This window comes from Poecilia reticulata, chromosome 5, assembly GCF_904066995.2.
Source record: "Poecilia reticulata chromosome 5, P_reticulata-male-v2, whole genome shotgun sequence".
Classification (NCBI taxonomy): Eukaryota; Metazoa; Chordata; class Actinopteri; order Cyprinodontiformes; family Poeciliidae; genus Poecilia; species Poecilia reticulata.
The window spans coordinates 5,963,753-5,976,312 of NC_088834.1; the positions used below are offsets into that span (position 1 = coordinate 5,963,753).

The window sequence follows — 12,560 nt, forward strand, 5'->3', positions numbered from 1 at the left end:
CACACACTGAAGTCTTTAAATACAGTTGAGACTAATTTAAGTACAGACCTAGTCCTAAGACACCAATGGGTCACCAGTTAATGTAACAGAAATGTTTTTATAAAGTGGAAGAAGTCAAAATACCGCTTCAAACTTTTAAATTTTTCTCTTTGAACATACAGTATTAACTTTATAAATGTGTCAGACTTAGTTATCCCCCTGAACCAAACCATTTTAAACAGTAAAGAACATGTCAATGTGATTGAAAAGTGAAAAGAAAAGCCATCCACATGAAGGTATCTGTTACAGTGGCAGCCCTGCTGAATAATGAAGGACTTAAATACTGTTACTGCTCTATCTATCTATCTATCTATCTATCTATCTATCTATCTATCTATCTATCTATCTATCTATCTATCTATCTATCTATCTATCTATCTATCTATCTATCTATCTATCTATCTATCTATCTATCTATCTATCTATCTATCTATCTATCTATCTATCTATCTATCTATCTATCTATCATCTAGTTGTTGAGTTTTATCAGGAAACTTATTAACAGTTAGAAGAGAATATTTTCTGAATATTCCAGACATTTAATGTATGAATTTAAACTGAGAAAATTTGCCTTTCCTGGATTAAAATCTTTTAATCATGATTTACAAAACATTTTCAATTCAGTACAAGTCAATACCTATTGTTGCCACTAGATGTCACAAGATATCTTACAAACAATTTTATCATTTCTTTTTAGGAAAAATATTTGTGTAGTTTAAGTAACTACATCTCCAAACTAATTACAGTTTAGATATTCCCTCTTATAATATATTAATATGTTTGATACGACTATATTCACAAACTTTCAGAGCTAACAGTTTAACTTTTCGTCCTTGTTTACAATGTAGGTGTCACTTGAATTACGGAGAAATCCTTCAATGGAAAAAGAAGGAAAAACAACTGCTATCTGCCTTTCTAAGTCAATTTTGCGGTTGACTTCTGTTTTTGTTTCTTTTTCTTGTTGACAGTTGCTAAAACACACACTGTTATTTCCCTCAGCCTTTTTTGCCCTCTAATTATCACCGCATAATCTTGTGCACTATGAAAAAATCTTTGATCCCGTGCCACTTAAATGAATTTTAATGTAAGCAGTCGTATGAAATGATAATAATTACCCCTCACCATAGAGGCACATTTTAACTGGGAGTGCACTCTGCATGCATGTTGTAGCTTGTTAGCATGTTGGCATGTTACAATGGCGTAAACTGCTCCCATCATCCAAGTCATCACATCAAGTCTGACTTCACACTAAACATACTATTTTTTACTCATATTTCCTTTGAAGCTTGATCAGCACAAGAGGAAACAAGTTCACCTCTTATTTTCTAACCTCAGCACAAGAGGTGTTTATTATTTTTTATTTTTTTTACCTGCTTCATTTAGCTCAAAACCACCTTGTCTTGGCTGATCTTCACTGCAATCACTCACCACTGGAGGAAAATGGTAATTATGATAATTTTTTTAAAAACCTGTTGGATTGCATGAAAGACAGTTAGAGAAGAAAATGTCGGTGAGGACATTCATCAGAATAAAAAAGGACTGTGAAATTCAAACAGCTTGATACCTCTTCAAACAAAATGTGGTTGTTTTTACATGTACCACAAACTTGTGCAAATTACCCACAGGTAGAGTTCAAATTTAGTTTCTGTCTTAGTTTGTGCTCTGTCTGAATCATGAAATTTGCCTTTACTCAAGAAGTAGATTGTTGGGACATTAGTTCTTTTGAAGTAGACATTTGCATAACTGTTTTAAAATCCCACGACTGATAATTATTTGATTGTGATGAGTTAAAAGATTAAGTATGACCTTATTTTAAAACGGATGCCAAACTATAACTTCACGAGGCATGCTCAACATGTCCCATTTTATCCCAGTTTTGTGTCGGAGTTCCCATAGCATTACTCCATTGCAGTTATGAATAACTGAAGTGAAATAAATTCAAATGTATGATTCAAAATGTTTGCAAATTAGATTTAGAAAAGTATTACATATGTAAATATTCAGATGTTATCTCATAACCGTAAAGTCCAGTGCAGCCAAACATGTTCAGGAGTCACCTAATTAGTAGCCAGAGGCTATCTGTGTTTACGTTGGAATATGAATTTAGAAGTTCAGTAAATGACTGAATAAAAACAGGAATACACCAGACAGGTCAGAGGAAAAGTTGTAGAGAAATTTAGAAGAGGGTGAACAATGTGGCTCTCTTCCAGTCATCATCTGAAAATCTAATAAATATATCTACAAAAGACATGGATGTTCACTGTGTCACAACCGTCAACAATACTACTGTCAAGTTGGGCTTTTATAGAGAAGTGATAAAAAGAATCTTATTGCTTAAAAGAAAAATATTGTGATTTTTTTTCTCCCTCTCTGCAGGTGTAGATTTTTAACTATTTTCTTTATCCTTTTCCCCTCCTATCATCATATCTCGTTTCCATTTTAACAATTTTTTCCCACCTATTTCCTTTTGTGTTTTCCTCTTTCTTTTCCATTTTTATGTCCATCTAATGAACCACAAGTGTAAACATACAATCAGGGCTACAAGAAAATTGTTTATATCAAGGCATATTCATATGAAAGAATGGCCCAATGAAGATCCAGATCCAAATGAATGTATGTAAGCTTTTCATTTAATCTGACTGTACCCGGCGTATTTTGGAAAGAAATGGACGATTTCCATGTTCAAAGCTGGTAGAGGCGTACGCTCCAAGGATCGCAACTGACTGCACAGAGAGGTGATCCATCAAAGTATGGAATCAGCAGGGATGAATACAAATGCACACCGCACTTTTCAGAATTTTATTTGTAAACATTTTAGAAAATGTTTCCTTTCACTCCACATTTACTTTGTGTCCTGTTATATAAAATCATCCTATAAAATACACTAACGTTTGTAGAAATAATATAGGAAAATGTGAACAACATATTTTCAAAGATGCAAGGCACTCCACTTGAAGTCATGGTTACCCACTTCATTCAACATCTGTAATAGTTGCATTAGGATGTTTTTATGTTAGCAATGAGACAGTGAATTGATAATAATTGGTTTTCAGCATGTTGTGCCTCAAACTTCAGCAAACTAAAATGCAATCTACATAAAGCTATATAAACCAGAGCTGGCAAGATAAACCATGAAGCGCCTCAGCAGTGCTGTTAGAGAAAATGTCACTCTTGTCACGGAGGAAGACAAAAACAAAATTGGCCTTATCATCTCCACCACAGAAAGTTTTAAGAATTGCACTTGTGAATCCAAATTCAACAAAAATGCTTAAGTGTCCTTCCCAATACTTCCCAGAGGAGATATGGAAGCCTGCTGTGGCTTAACAGGTCCAGCAGCACAAGGTTACCTGGTGGCGGTGTGGATGACTGAAACAGAAGTCATAACAAGCGTAGGCGTAGGAGAGGGGCAACTGCATGGAGCTTGTTTGTTAAAGCATAGGTGTGGCGCTGAGACATCTGAATTTAATCATGGAACCATCACCAGGCAGACCATGCAAACAACAAGGCAGTTTGTTTATTGTAATCTGCGTTTGCTTGATTCTGCAGCAGGAAAAAAAAGCATCAGGCGCAATATTTTCTCTCATCATCATTGCTTCTGCAGAGGAAGGCACGTTTCTCAGTGCATGTGTCCAAAGTCACTTTTCATCTTGGGTTTAATTGTTCAAGTGCATTGTTTGGTATAGTTCTGTTTTATTGTCATAAGACTCCTTCTCATCATCCCAGTCTCCTGAAGCCTCATACTGGGTGAACAAACTGGTAGACCAGTCTCTGAGACACGTCAGGCTTGCGGATGATTCCCTTTTTGTAGTACTGCCGAATGGAGCGGCTCAGCTTGTCATAATTCATAGCAGGGCGGTTCTTCCTGAGTCCCCACAGTCGCGCCACATGAGCCGAGTCTTCGATTTTAAAAATACCTGCAGGGAGAAATGGGAATCTTTAAAAACAAAGCAAAGCAAACAAAAAGCACACATTGCAACAAGTACAAAACAGAGTGTTCTTGTGCTTCAGTTACTAGTCAAACACATGAGCTTAGAAAGAAAAGTACTGCAAGTTTTTCCAACTGCTGACCTGTAGTTTGTGGTGCTTTTAAAAAAAATTAAATAAATAATAATTAAATAAAATAAATTAGAGAAAAAATACAAAAGTTATATCATTGGAAACTAATCATCATCATCAAGCAATGAATAATTCTTATCCAGAATTTTGCAGAAAAACTGCAATGAATAAAATGAAATAAATAAAATGAAAATGAAACAAAATGTACGAAGCTGGAGAATTTAGCTGGCCAAACTTAGCAAATGTTTAATATTTATACTTGTCTATTCTGCATATTCCGGTAGAATGTAACTCACTGCTGAAAGAGGGTTTTTTTTTTCATGGAATTTGGGAAATAATGAATAAATTTACAACAATAACTACCTTTCTAAGTGGTCTAAATAACCACCTGGCAAATATCAGTAAATAGATTTTAAACTTTATGTTATACTGTCACTTTTCTGACTTCCTGCAGCAGCTGACTGTGCTGCAAAGCTAACACTGGTTTTACTAAAGCAGGAAAAACAGATGAAGAGTCCTCTCTAATCAAGTTGATTTTATTTATCTCCTCTATAATAGGTCTTCTGCAAAAAACATTTATGTTCCACTCATGAAAAAACTTCTTTCTTTGGAGTTAAATTACAATGTTTTTATGAACCACAAACAAAGCCGCCAGCCCTGAAACCTCATTACTTTTTGCATTCCTATTTGTCATACTACCTTAAAATACATTTAGCAAAATGGCAGGGGATGCTGCACCTTTTTCTTTATTGAGCCAGCGTATGCAGCGACCATAGTTGTGAGGTTTGAGCAGCAGCTCTCGGAGGAACTGCCACAAATGAATCGGTTGACCCGAACAGGATGAATCCGCCTCGGACCAAAGCTCCTCACAGCCTACACAACAAAACACAAGCATGTCCTCCTTTAGGTTGTTCATATCAACCAACTAAAATCTCACAAAGACATTTATTATTTGAAGCACGCATAATGTAATAATTAAAATTGTGAACTTATAAATGGTGAAGTAAATTGGTTATGTGAAGAGAGGGGGAAAACGTGCACTTTAGATTAATTGAGCCTCCTTCTGTTTGTGTTAATGCAGCTTTCATTAAGGTTAGGTAATGTCCTTAAGTACAAGAAAAAGCAGCAGGAAATCAGTCTCACCTGTAGCTTTGGTATCTACAGCTGAGCACCTCTCTTTCATCCAGGCAGCTGGAGATAAAGGTGACAGACAATCAGTTAGAAGAAACTGTATTTTTCACACCTCTTAATTCCACCTAAACGTAAGTCTATTTGCTCATTTCTTTTTGTGGTTTGTTAAATAAATATATACCTGACTTCCATATATCCAGGTGAGCGTACAGCGTGTCTCCGCACAGTGGGGAGCGCTGCCGAAACTCCTCTTCGCTCATGGCACACAGATCCTTCCCTGTCAGCTCCTGGAAGGCTTTTCCTGCGTGGGGCAACCTGTACAGGTGCTCAGTCCACAGCATCCACTTTTGGACATTCCCCGTGTTCCACTCTGTAGGGTCTGTAATGAAACGGAAGAAATTCAAGCAACCTGTTCATAATAATCACAATATGTGCAGCAATTGGCTCACGCAAAGCCATTTTCAAGTGTATGTTCTCTGAATGTTGTCAGGCATAACTCAAAGTACATAAAGTTATTATCTTTTTTTATGTCGCTGCAGTCCTAATCAGGTGAACAGATGACTGGGGATCACGTAGGTATATAACAGCCAGAAGCAATACAATGCAAAAAAAAAAACCGCTTCCTTTGTTTGCTTTCCAAGCAGGCGAGACCTCGCCCTTAAGACTGTGTACACGGCTGCTGCCAGGAGAGAATCATCACTGTCACAATTCAGGGAAACTTGTTCAAAAGGTCAGGATTAAACAGATCCTGGAGCAGGCAAACATAAGTTTGCGTCAGTAAGGATATGATTGGGAACAGCTGTCATCTTAGCTGGGCTATTTACACAAAAACATGTTGATTTTGGGAGTAAGATTGGTTCTCCGACTTAGCAATTCTTTTATCTGCAAATAGTGAGCAATGCTCATTTCACTTTGCCAGTTAGATGCATTAATTTTCTTCAAAATGATGAAGTGCAGCAACAGGTGTGGTGCTGGTGAACAGCCTACCTGAGGTGATGTTGAGCAGTTTGCAGGCTGTTTCGATGTCCTTCAGCACCTCTCCTACGACCATGCTCTGCACCTGCTCCAGAGAACGATCCTCCATCTGACCCTCAAGCCCAGGAGAGAGTCCATGCTCCTGGCTATCAATGACAGGGCACTGCTCTGGCTCCTCTCGGCTCTCCATGCGACTCATGGGTACGGCTAGCGCAGTGGACCCCTCTGAAACTTTCACCACCCAGGCGGCATCTTCAGTGAGGAGCATGTCGTAGCAGGAAAGGTAGAGGCCTGCTCCACGCTCCAGAGCTTCTATGTTGGGTTTGATGTCAACTGTGTCCCAGGGGTCTTCAGAGCATCTGGTTCGCTCGCGGAGGACCAGTGAATCCTCTGTCATCCCAATCCGGGACACAAAGTCAGAGCTCTCTGGTAAGCCGCTCACTGGATTCGACATCTGAGGAGAAAGACAGAGAGAAGATCTGAAAGTCATGCAAGCATCTGAATGACCTGGAAGATGCCAGGAAAAAGTATCAACGTAAATACACCACTAACATCTGAACCTTGTGGGAGCTTACCTTGTCAAATTATGTCTTATTCTTATTCCTCCAAGTGCTAAAGTACCAACTATCCTCCCAGAAACATCATCCTGTGTTACACAAGGAGCTGATTTAAGACTGGGTAGTTCTTCCTTTATAGCTTTCCCAAAGTCAAAATGAGATTCTCAGGAGATAAACCTCAAGGGAGAGTAAAAGGACACCCACCCCTGGCAGGCATGAGTCAAAATGGATTTGACTGAGTCTCTTATTTGTGGGTCAGTGGCCCAGAATGGTTCTCATCTTGGGGGTGGATGACTTGTATTGAGACCTGAGGTAGCCCTGCTGCCACTTTCAGGCTTTCAAGGTACCGTCTTGGCGGCCCTCTGTCTCCAGAGTCAGCTGGAGATTTTAATCAAAAAGATAATAAAGACAAGAACATGAACAAAATGTGCCCAAAACCAAGTGTTCACAAAAAAAAAAAAATCGCTTTCAAGTGAAAACCCTTATTGATGGGTGTGGGGTTCTTCCGAACAGGGGCTCATCATCCAAAGTGAACATTTGGCTACATAACCTGCGACAAAAGTGTAATCTCGCATATGGCACCAATAATTTCTACCTGCCACATCTGGCATATGGGAAGTCACACTGCCGCCACACACCAGGTTATCAGTGATTGTGTCTGAGGTGGCAGTAAAGGAAGTGTGTCCCCACTGAGCACATGTTCAGTGGAGTAATGGCTTGATTCAGCGTAGGGTAAACAATTAAAGTCTCATAAAGTTTGCATAACAATAAATTGTACTTTTTAGGCCATATGCAACTTTAAAGCTAAGCTCTGAATAAATTCAATGGGATTTATTCAGGTTATGAGTCAAATTTTAGATTTGATTTTTTTTCTATCAAAAGTTTATATTGATTAAAAAAAAAAAAAAAAAAGCAATACCGTATTTTCCGCACTATAAGGCGCACCTAAAAACCTTCAATTTCCTCAAAAGCCGACAGTGCGCCTTATAATCCGGTGCGCCTTATATATGGATCAATATTGAGCAACAACAGGTCTAGCAACTACGGTAAGCAGCCACCGACTTCATTTTCCCCCATAGAAGAAGAAGTGCGCGGTGAAGCCAGGGGGGGCGGAGGGGTGGGGGAAGAGAGACAGAGACTGCGGCGGCAGCGTGACGGTTGGTCTGTGCTACCCAGAAAGCAGTTGGGCACAATATCGCAACACCAACACCGTGAGTGAAACAATGACTGGATGTCTAATAATAGAGTACGGCGCAACCCAAACTGAAGAGTCTATTCTATGCGCCTTATGATGCGGTGCTCCTTGTATCTGAAAAAAGTTTTAAAATAGGCCTTTCATTGAAGGTGCTCCTTATAATATGGAAAATACGGTATATTCTTTTCCAAACCTCTCCAAAGTTGAATTATATTATCATTCTCATATTTGTGAAGATTCCTCTTTCAGCCCTTACTCCTTAACCCCCAAATAAAAGGTCCTCCTCCTTGCTCTTCCTTTTATCTCCAAACATTTGGTAAACTCCAGCCCATCCTCCACTTTTCTCCATCAGGAGTGAGATTAAACGCCTCTGGTGTCCCAGCTTGCTGCTGCATGTCAACTCTGCTGTGCAACAGCTGGCGCTAAACCCATTAGCGAAGCAAATTTAGCCATATTACCTTCTTCCAAAAGGAAGAGAGGACACAGGAAAAAGATACAAGCTCACACCCCCTGTTGAGCGAGGGATTAAGACCCTGACTGATCTCTAAATGAGTTTGGTCAAGACGCTGATATTCATTTCAGGAGCTTTAGAGCTTGCTCCATTTACTCTGCAAAGAAAAGAACTCCTTCCTGGGAAGCTGATGTGTTTTCACCAGGATTGGTTTCATTTTCTTTTCTACAATCTCAAATGTTATTTATTGTAAAAATATCCTCCATTTTGATTGGAATGAAAAAAAATTGCCAGAAAGAATATTTTTTGAGGCCAAGAAGCAAATCCTTGAGTTCTGCTTCCTCCTGAATTGAATGCAATTGCAAACCTGTGAAACCATTTGAACTTAATATTAACCAGTGATCTCCCATGATTGATGTGAGAAAATGTAGCAAAATGTTCAAATTAAAGTTAATAAGTCGACATTATACAACCTAAAAAGTATGGGCTTTGTTTAAAATAAATATTCAGAGGTGAAAGAGAAGAAAAAAGGACATAAATGTCATCTAAAATTCTTTATCCAATGGTGAAAATCATGTTGGCAGAGAGCTCTGCTGGTGTCATTTGAGTCTGGAGTTAAAGGAGTGTGAACAACCAGGCGTGACTGTTTGCAGTGCGAGTGTTAAAGGGAGAGCTCTCTCTCTCTCTTTTTTTTTTTTTCCTTTCCTTGTTATTGTTTCTCATGGGAATCTTGGGCTAACTAAGAAAGTTACTTTGCAAAGAACAGGATTGAAGGAAGGAGCATCATATGGCTTCATGTAATTATTTACTGGATGAACCTCTGTTGGTTAGATTCGCTCATTTAGATCCTTTTTATGGCAATGCTAATAAAGGCAGGTGCTCAGCTCACACTGTAAATGACATTCAGACGTAACATGGGTCTGTTTATGGATATTTGCTTATTTTATGAATCAGAGGTAGAAGCCCATTTTCCATTATCTGCAGAGCCTGTTCTGAATATCATGTTCAGACCATCACAAAGCTCCTTTTCTTATCTTTTCAGCAGGATTGTCATTACTAGCCCCTATGTGGGTTGTCTTAACTGGCATTGGGGGATGATGGTGCAGAGGATGAATCATTCCTGCAGTCAGGTGCACAGGCGTCGGGCCAATATCCTTGGAAACTGAACTTCTGCAAAGACAATTTTTCTGCTAGTCCTAATTAATTCTGTCAGAGGATTGTATTTGTTCTAAATGGCTGAGATAAGCCTTCAAACCTACATTGATAGATGAGCAAATAAACCTGTCACCTGGAAAGATGGATGAGGGAGCGGAAGTTATATGACTCAAGCCCCTGAAGCCTGATCCAAATGGTTCATTTTCATGTTTACTGAGGATATTTATCATTATCAGCATCTACATCAGAATGGGATTTTAAGAGATATGCTGTCACCTGTTCTTTTGTTGTTTTTTTTGTGGTGTAACTGCGGCCTGATCTCTTATTTATACCTGCTGATGTTGCAGATTCGATTTTGGCCACAACTTCCCATTCCTGGTTAATAAATTGTTTTTTTTCCCCAAGTAAATCATTTGCTGTTACGCTAAATTCACATGCAAATGAAATGAAATTATCCCTGCAGTCGTGGTTCTTTTTCCATTTTGTTCTTCTAAAAAGCAAAGATCAAGACACATGTCGGACAAGAATTTAAACTGAAAGGAACCCCTAGAAGTATTTTCACTTTAATAAAAACTCTTTAGAGAAAAATAGCATCTTAGTTGGGTTGCCACTGTCCAGCAAGAAATAAATATAATTAGAAATGAGTAGCACTGCTGAGAGCAGATTGTGGATGATTTTAGGTTTCAGATATAATAGTTACTTCCTTAAATGATGAGTTATTTATAATTTATGAGTGCACAGGCATCCCGATCTTTTTTATAACACACAACTTTCTCAACCTACAGCAAAAATCTGCCACTTCAAAACAAAGAAAAATTACATGGGGGAATTTTCCCCCCACAAAAATACAACTAATGTTCTCTTCTCAGATTTAAAACATTTGATCAAGATAAAATAAAATTATACTTTTATGTTTGTAATATTGAAACTGTCTGACTGCAAAATCGCTCTTGAGCAGCCAGCCATCTTTATTTCTGATGATGATGGCACTGCAATCCCAACCTGGTGATTACATCAGAGTAATTAAAAAAATAACACAGAAATGTGAGCCTAATGAAAAGTATATCTGCTTACAGGTTTCTTTTCAAAAAGTATGTTTGAACTGATAAAAGAGCCTTGTTGAAATGCATATTCTGATTTATTGAATATGCATCAGTATCAGCAATTATAGGAATGAGGTGAAATTTTCAATGTAGGAATCAACAAGTGTATTTTGTAAAGCATTGATGCAACTGTACTAAAACAGTTTAATTCATTAAATGCCTTTATAATTATATAAAATGACATGGATTACGTACTTTCTGTTGAAAGAGTTTAATACATTTCAAATTTAAAGGTTTATTGTCGTTTTTATGCCTGTTCAATTGTGCAGCAATCTTGTGGTTTCTAAAACAAGATGAAATGATATCATTTTAACTCCAGACAAAGAGCTGCACAGTTGTTCCCTTTTAAATTGTAATATTAAAGAGAAGAATCACAAATACAAACATACAATATTTAGGATCTAGGTTTGAGTGGTGTCTTCTTACCTCTGCAAAGATGCTCTGATGGAAGAAAGCTTCCCTGCAGATGCGGTTCTCTGCCTGTGAACGAAGGTGAAGCAGGCAGTCCACAGACTGTTTTTCCTTGATGACTGATGCTGAGCCCCAGGCTGAGGCCTGGGATCCCCCTCGTAAGCTTTTTTTTGGCACAATTTCACTGAACCTAAAAGACACAGCCTAAAGCACAACAGCAAACTAAACCTCAAGTGAAAGCACCTGCTGGGGGTGTGTACAAAGTGAAAGGGAGAGAGGACAAGTGACTGGGTGACTGAGTGCAAAGGAATTCCAGCACCATTGACTGCAATTTATATTTATAAGGCCGTTGTGTTTACTTACGCACACAACCCAGAGCCTGTGTGTGTGTGTGCGTGTGTGTGTCTTCATGTTCGTGTGTATTCATGCAAGCATAGAGTTTCCTTCCAAATTAATAGTTGACTTCAGAGCTTGAGTGAGAAAATTGAAAGTGCCACTTTAAATTTTACAGACAAATCCCTCATTGTAGTCATGCTCAGTTGATAAGTACACTTAGATTTATTTCCAAACTTTTCCTTTTTGTTGTATTTCTGGCCTTGACATTTTGTTTTGCTTTAAAATGTCTTTCGAATTTGGACGTCTATTAGTTAGTTACTATTCATTTGTAAAATGCATCTTTTGGTGACCATAAGAATGGAGAGTAATGGCAACTTGGTGTAGCTGATGCAATTGTTATAATTGTCTGCATTAAATTTGGTGTGGCTGATGCAAATATTCAAATTGTATGCATTAAAATTGTGCTTTTATTTTGAATTTGCACTTGCATGAGAGTTTTCAACTTGCTCTTTGTCTCATTTTATGCAAATCTCATTGCATTGCTCACTGCCTGGATTGAACTGTAGGGTGCCTTTTAAAAATATTCATCACCCCTGAACTTTTTCACATTTTGTCATATTCCAACCTCAAACTAAAATATATAGGATTTTATGGACCAGACAAACACAAAGCAGCACAGCTAGCTAACTTTACACATCTACAGAAATGTTAGCCTTTTATTTTTGGTAATATAAATCTAGCTCAGTCAGGTCAAACAGCGGTTTCACATTTCTAATACATATACTTATTTTCATTCAAGCCATTCCTTTTTTATTTTACCTCTTTATCTTTAATGTTGTTTCACTGGAAGGTGATGCTCTACCTCTTCAGTAGCCTCAAACAGCATTTCTTCCAGGATTTCCCTGTATTCAGCCCTAATCTTCCCATCAACTCTGACCAACTTCCTTGTCGCTGGTTAACAAAGGTACCCCCACAGCATAATGCAGCCACTATGTCCCTGCCTCAGGTACTGTATGTTTAGAGCAATGTGCAGCTTATGTATTTCTTTCTGCCACACAGAGCAATTTGCAAGTAAATCAAATAGTAAAGTTTTGATCTCTTCTGTGGTGAACTTCTGTTGTGAACATCCTCTTCCACATCTTTGCTTCTAA

General features: G+C 38.2%; 1 protein-coding gene across 2 annotated transcripts; it reads right to left on the reverse strand.

Annotated features, from left to right (window-relative positions):
* Positions 1–2,823: 2,823 nt before the first annotated feature.
* On the reverse strand, positions 2,824–11,650 carry spdef (SAM pointed domain containing ets transcription factor). 2 transcript variants are annotated; one of them, XM_008409032.3, is made up of 6 exons: positions 11,089–11,650; positions 6,214–6,655; positions 5,408–5,605; positions 5,239–5,286; positions 4,834–4,968; positions 2,824–3,953 (listed from the first exon to the last, which is right to left on the reverse strand). In XM_008409032.3, exons 2-6 carry the CDS (start codon positions 6,653–6,655, stop codon positions 3,775–3,777), a joined length of 1,002 nt encoding a protein of 333 aa, XP_008407254.1. In that variant the 5' UTR covers positions 11,089–11,650; the 3' UTR covers positions 2,824–3,774. The 2 variants fall into 2 exon arrangements, with proteins under 2 accessions (XP_008407254.1, XP_081463012.1); XM_081606886.1 differs by lacking the exon at positions 11,089–11,650 and adding an exon at positions 6,777–7,574.
* Between the last annotated feature and the right edge of the window lie 910 nt (positions 11,651–12,560).

What these genes read in the sequence shown, in the direction of transcription:
- spdef (XM_008409032.3), bottom strand. Translation starts at nt 6,655, where the DNA reads ATGTCGAATCCAGTGAGCGGCTTACCAGAGAGCTCTGACTTTGTGTCC. An exon ending in CCTGGATATATGGAAGTCAG is followed by an intron (nt 5,287 to 5,407) that starts GTATATATTTAT and finishes CTTTATCTCCAG; the next exon opens with CTGCCTGGATGAAAGAGAGG. An exon ending in CTGGCTCAATAAAGAAAAAG is followed by an intron (nt 3,954 to 4,833) that starts GTGCAGCATCCC and finishes TTCTCCCTGCAG; the next exon opens with GTATTTTTAAAATCGAAGAC.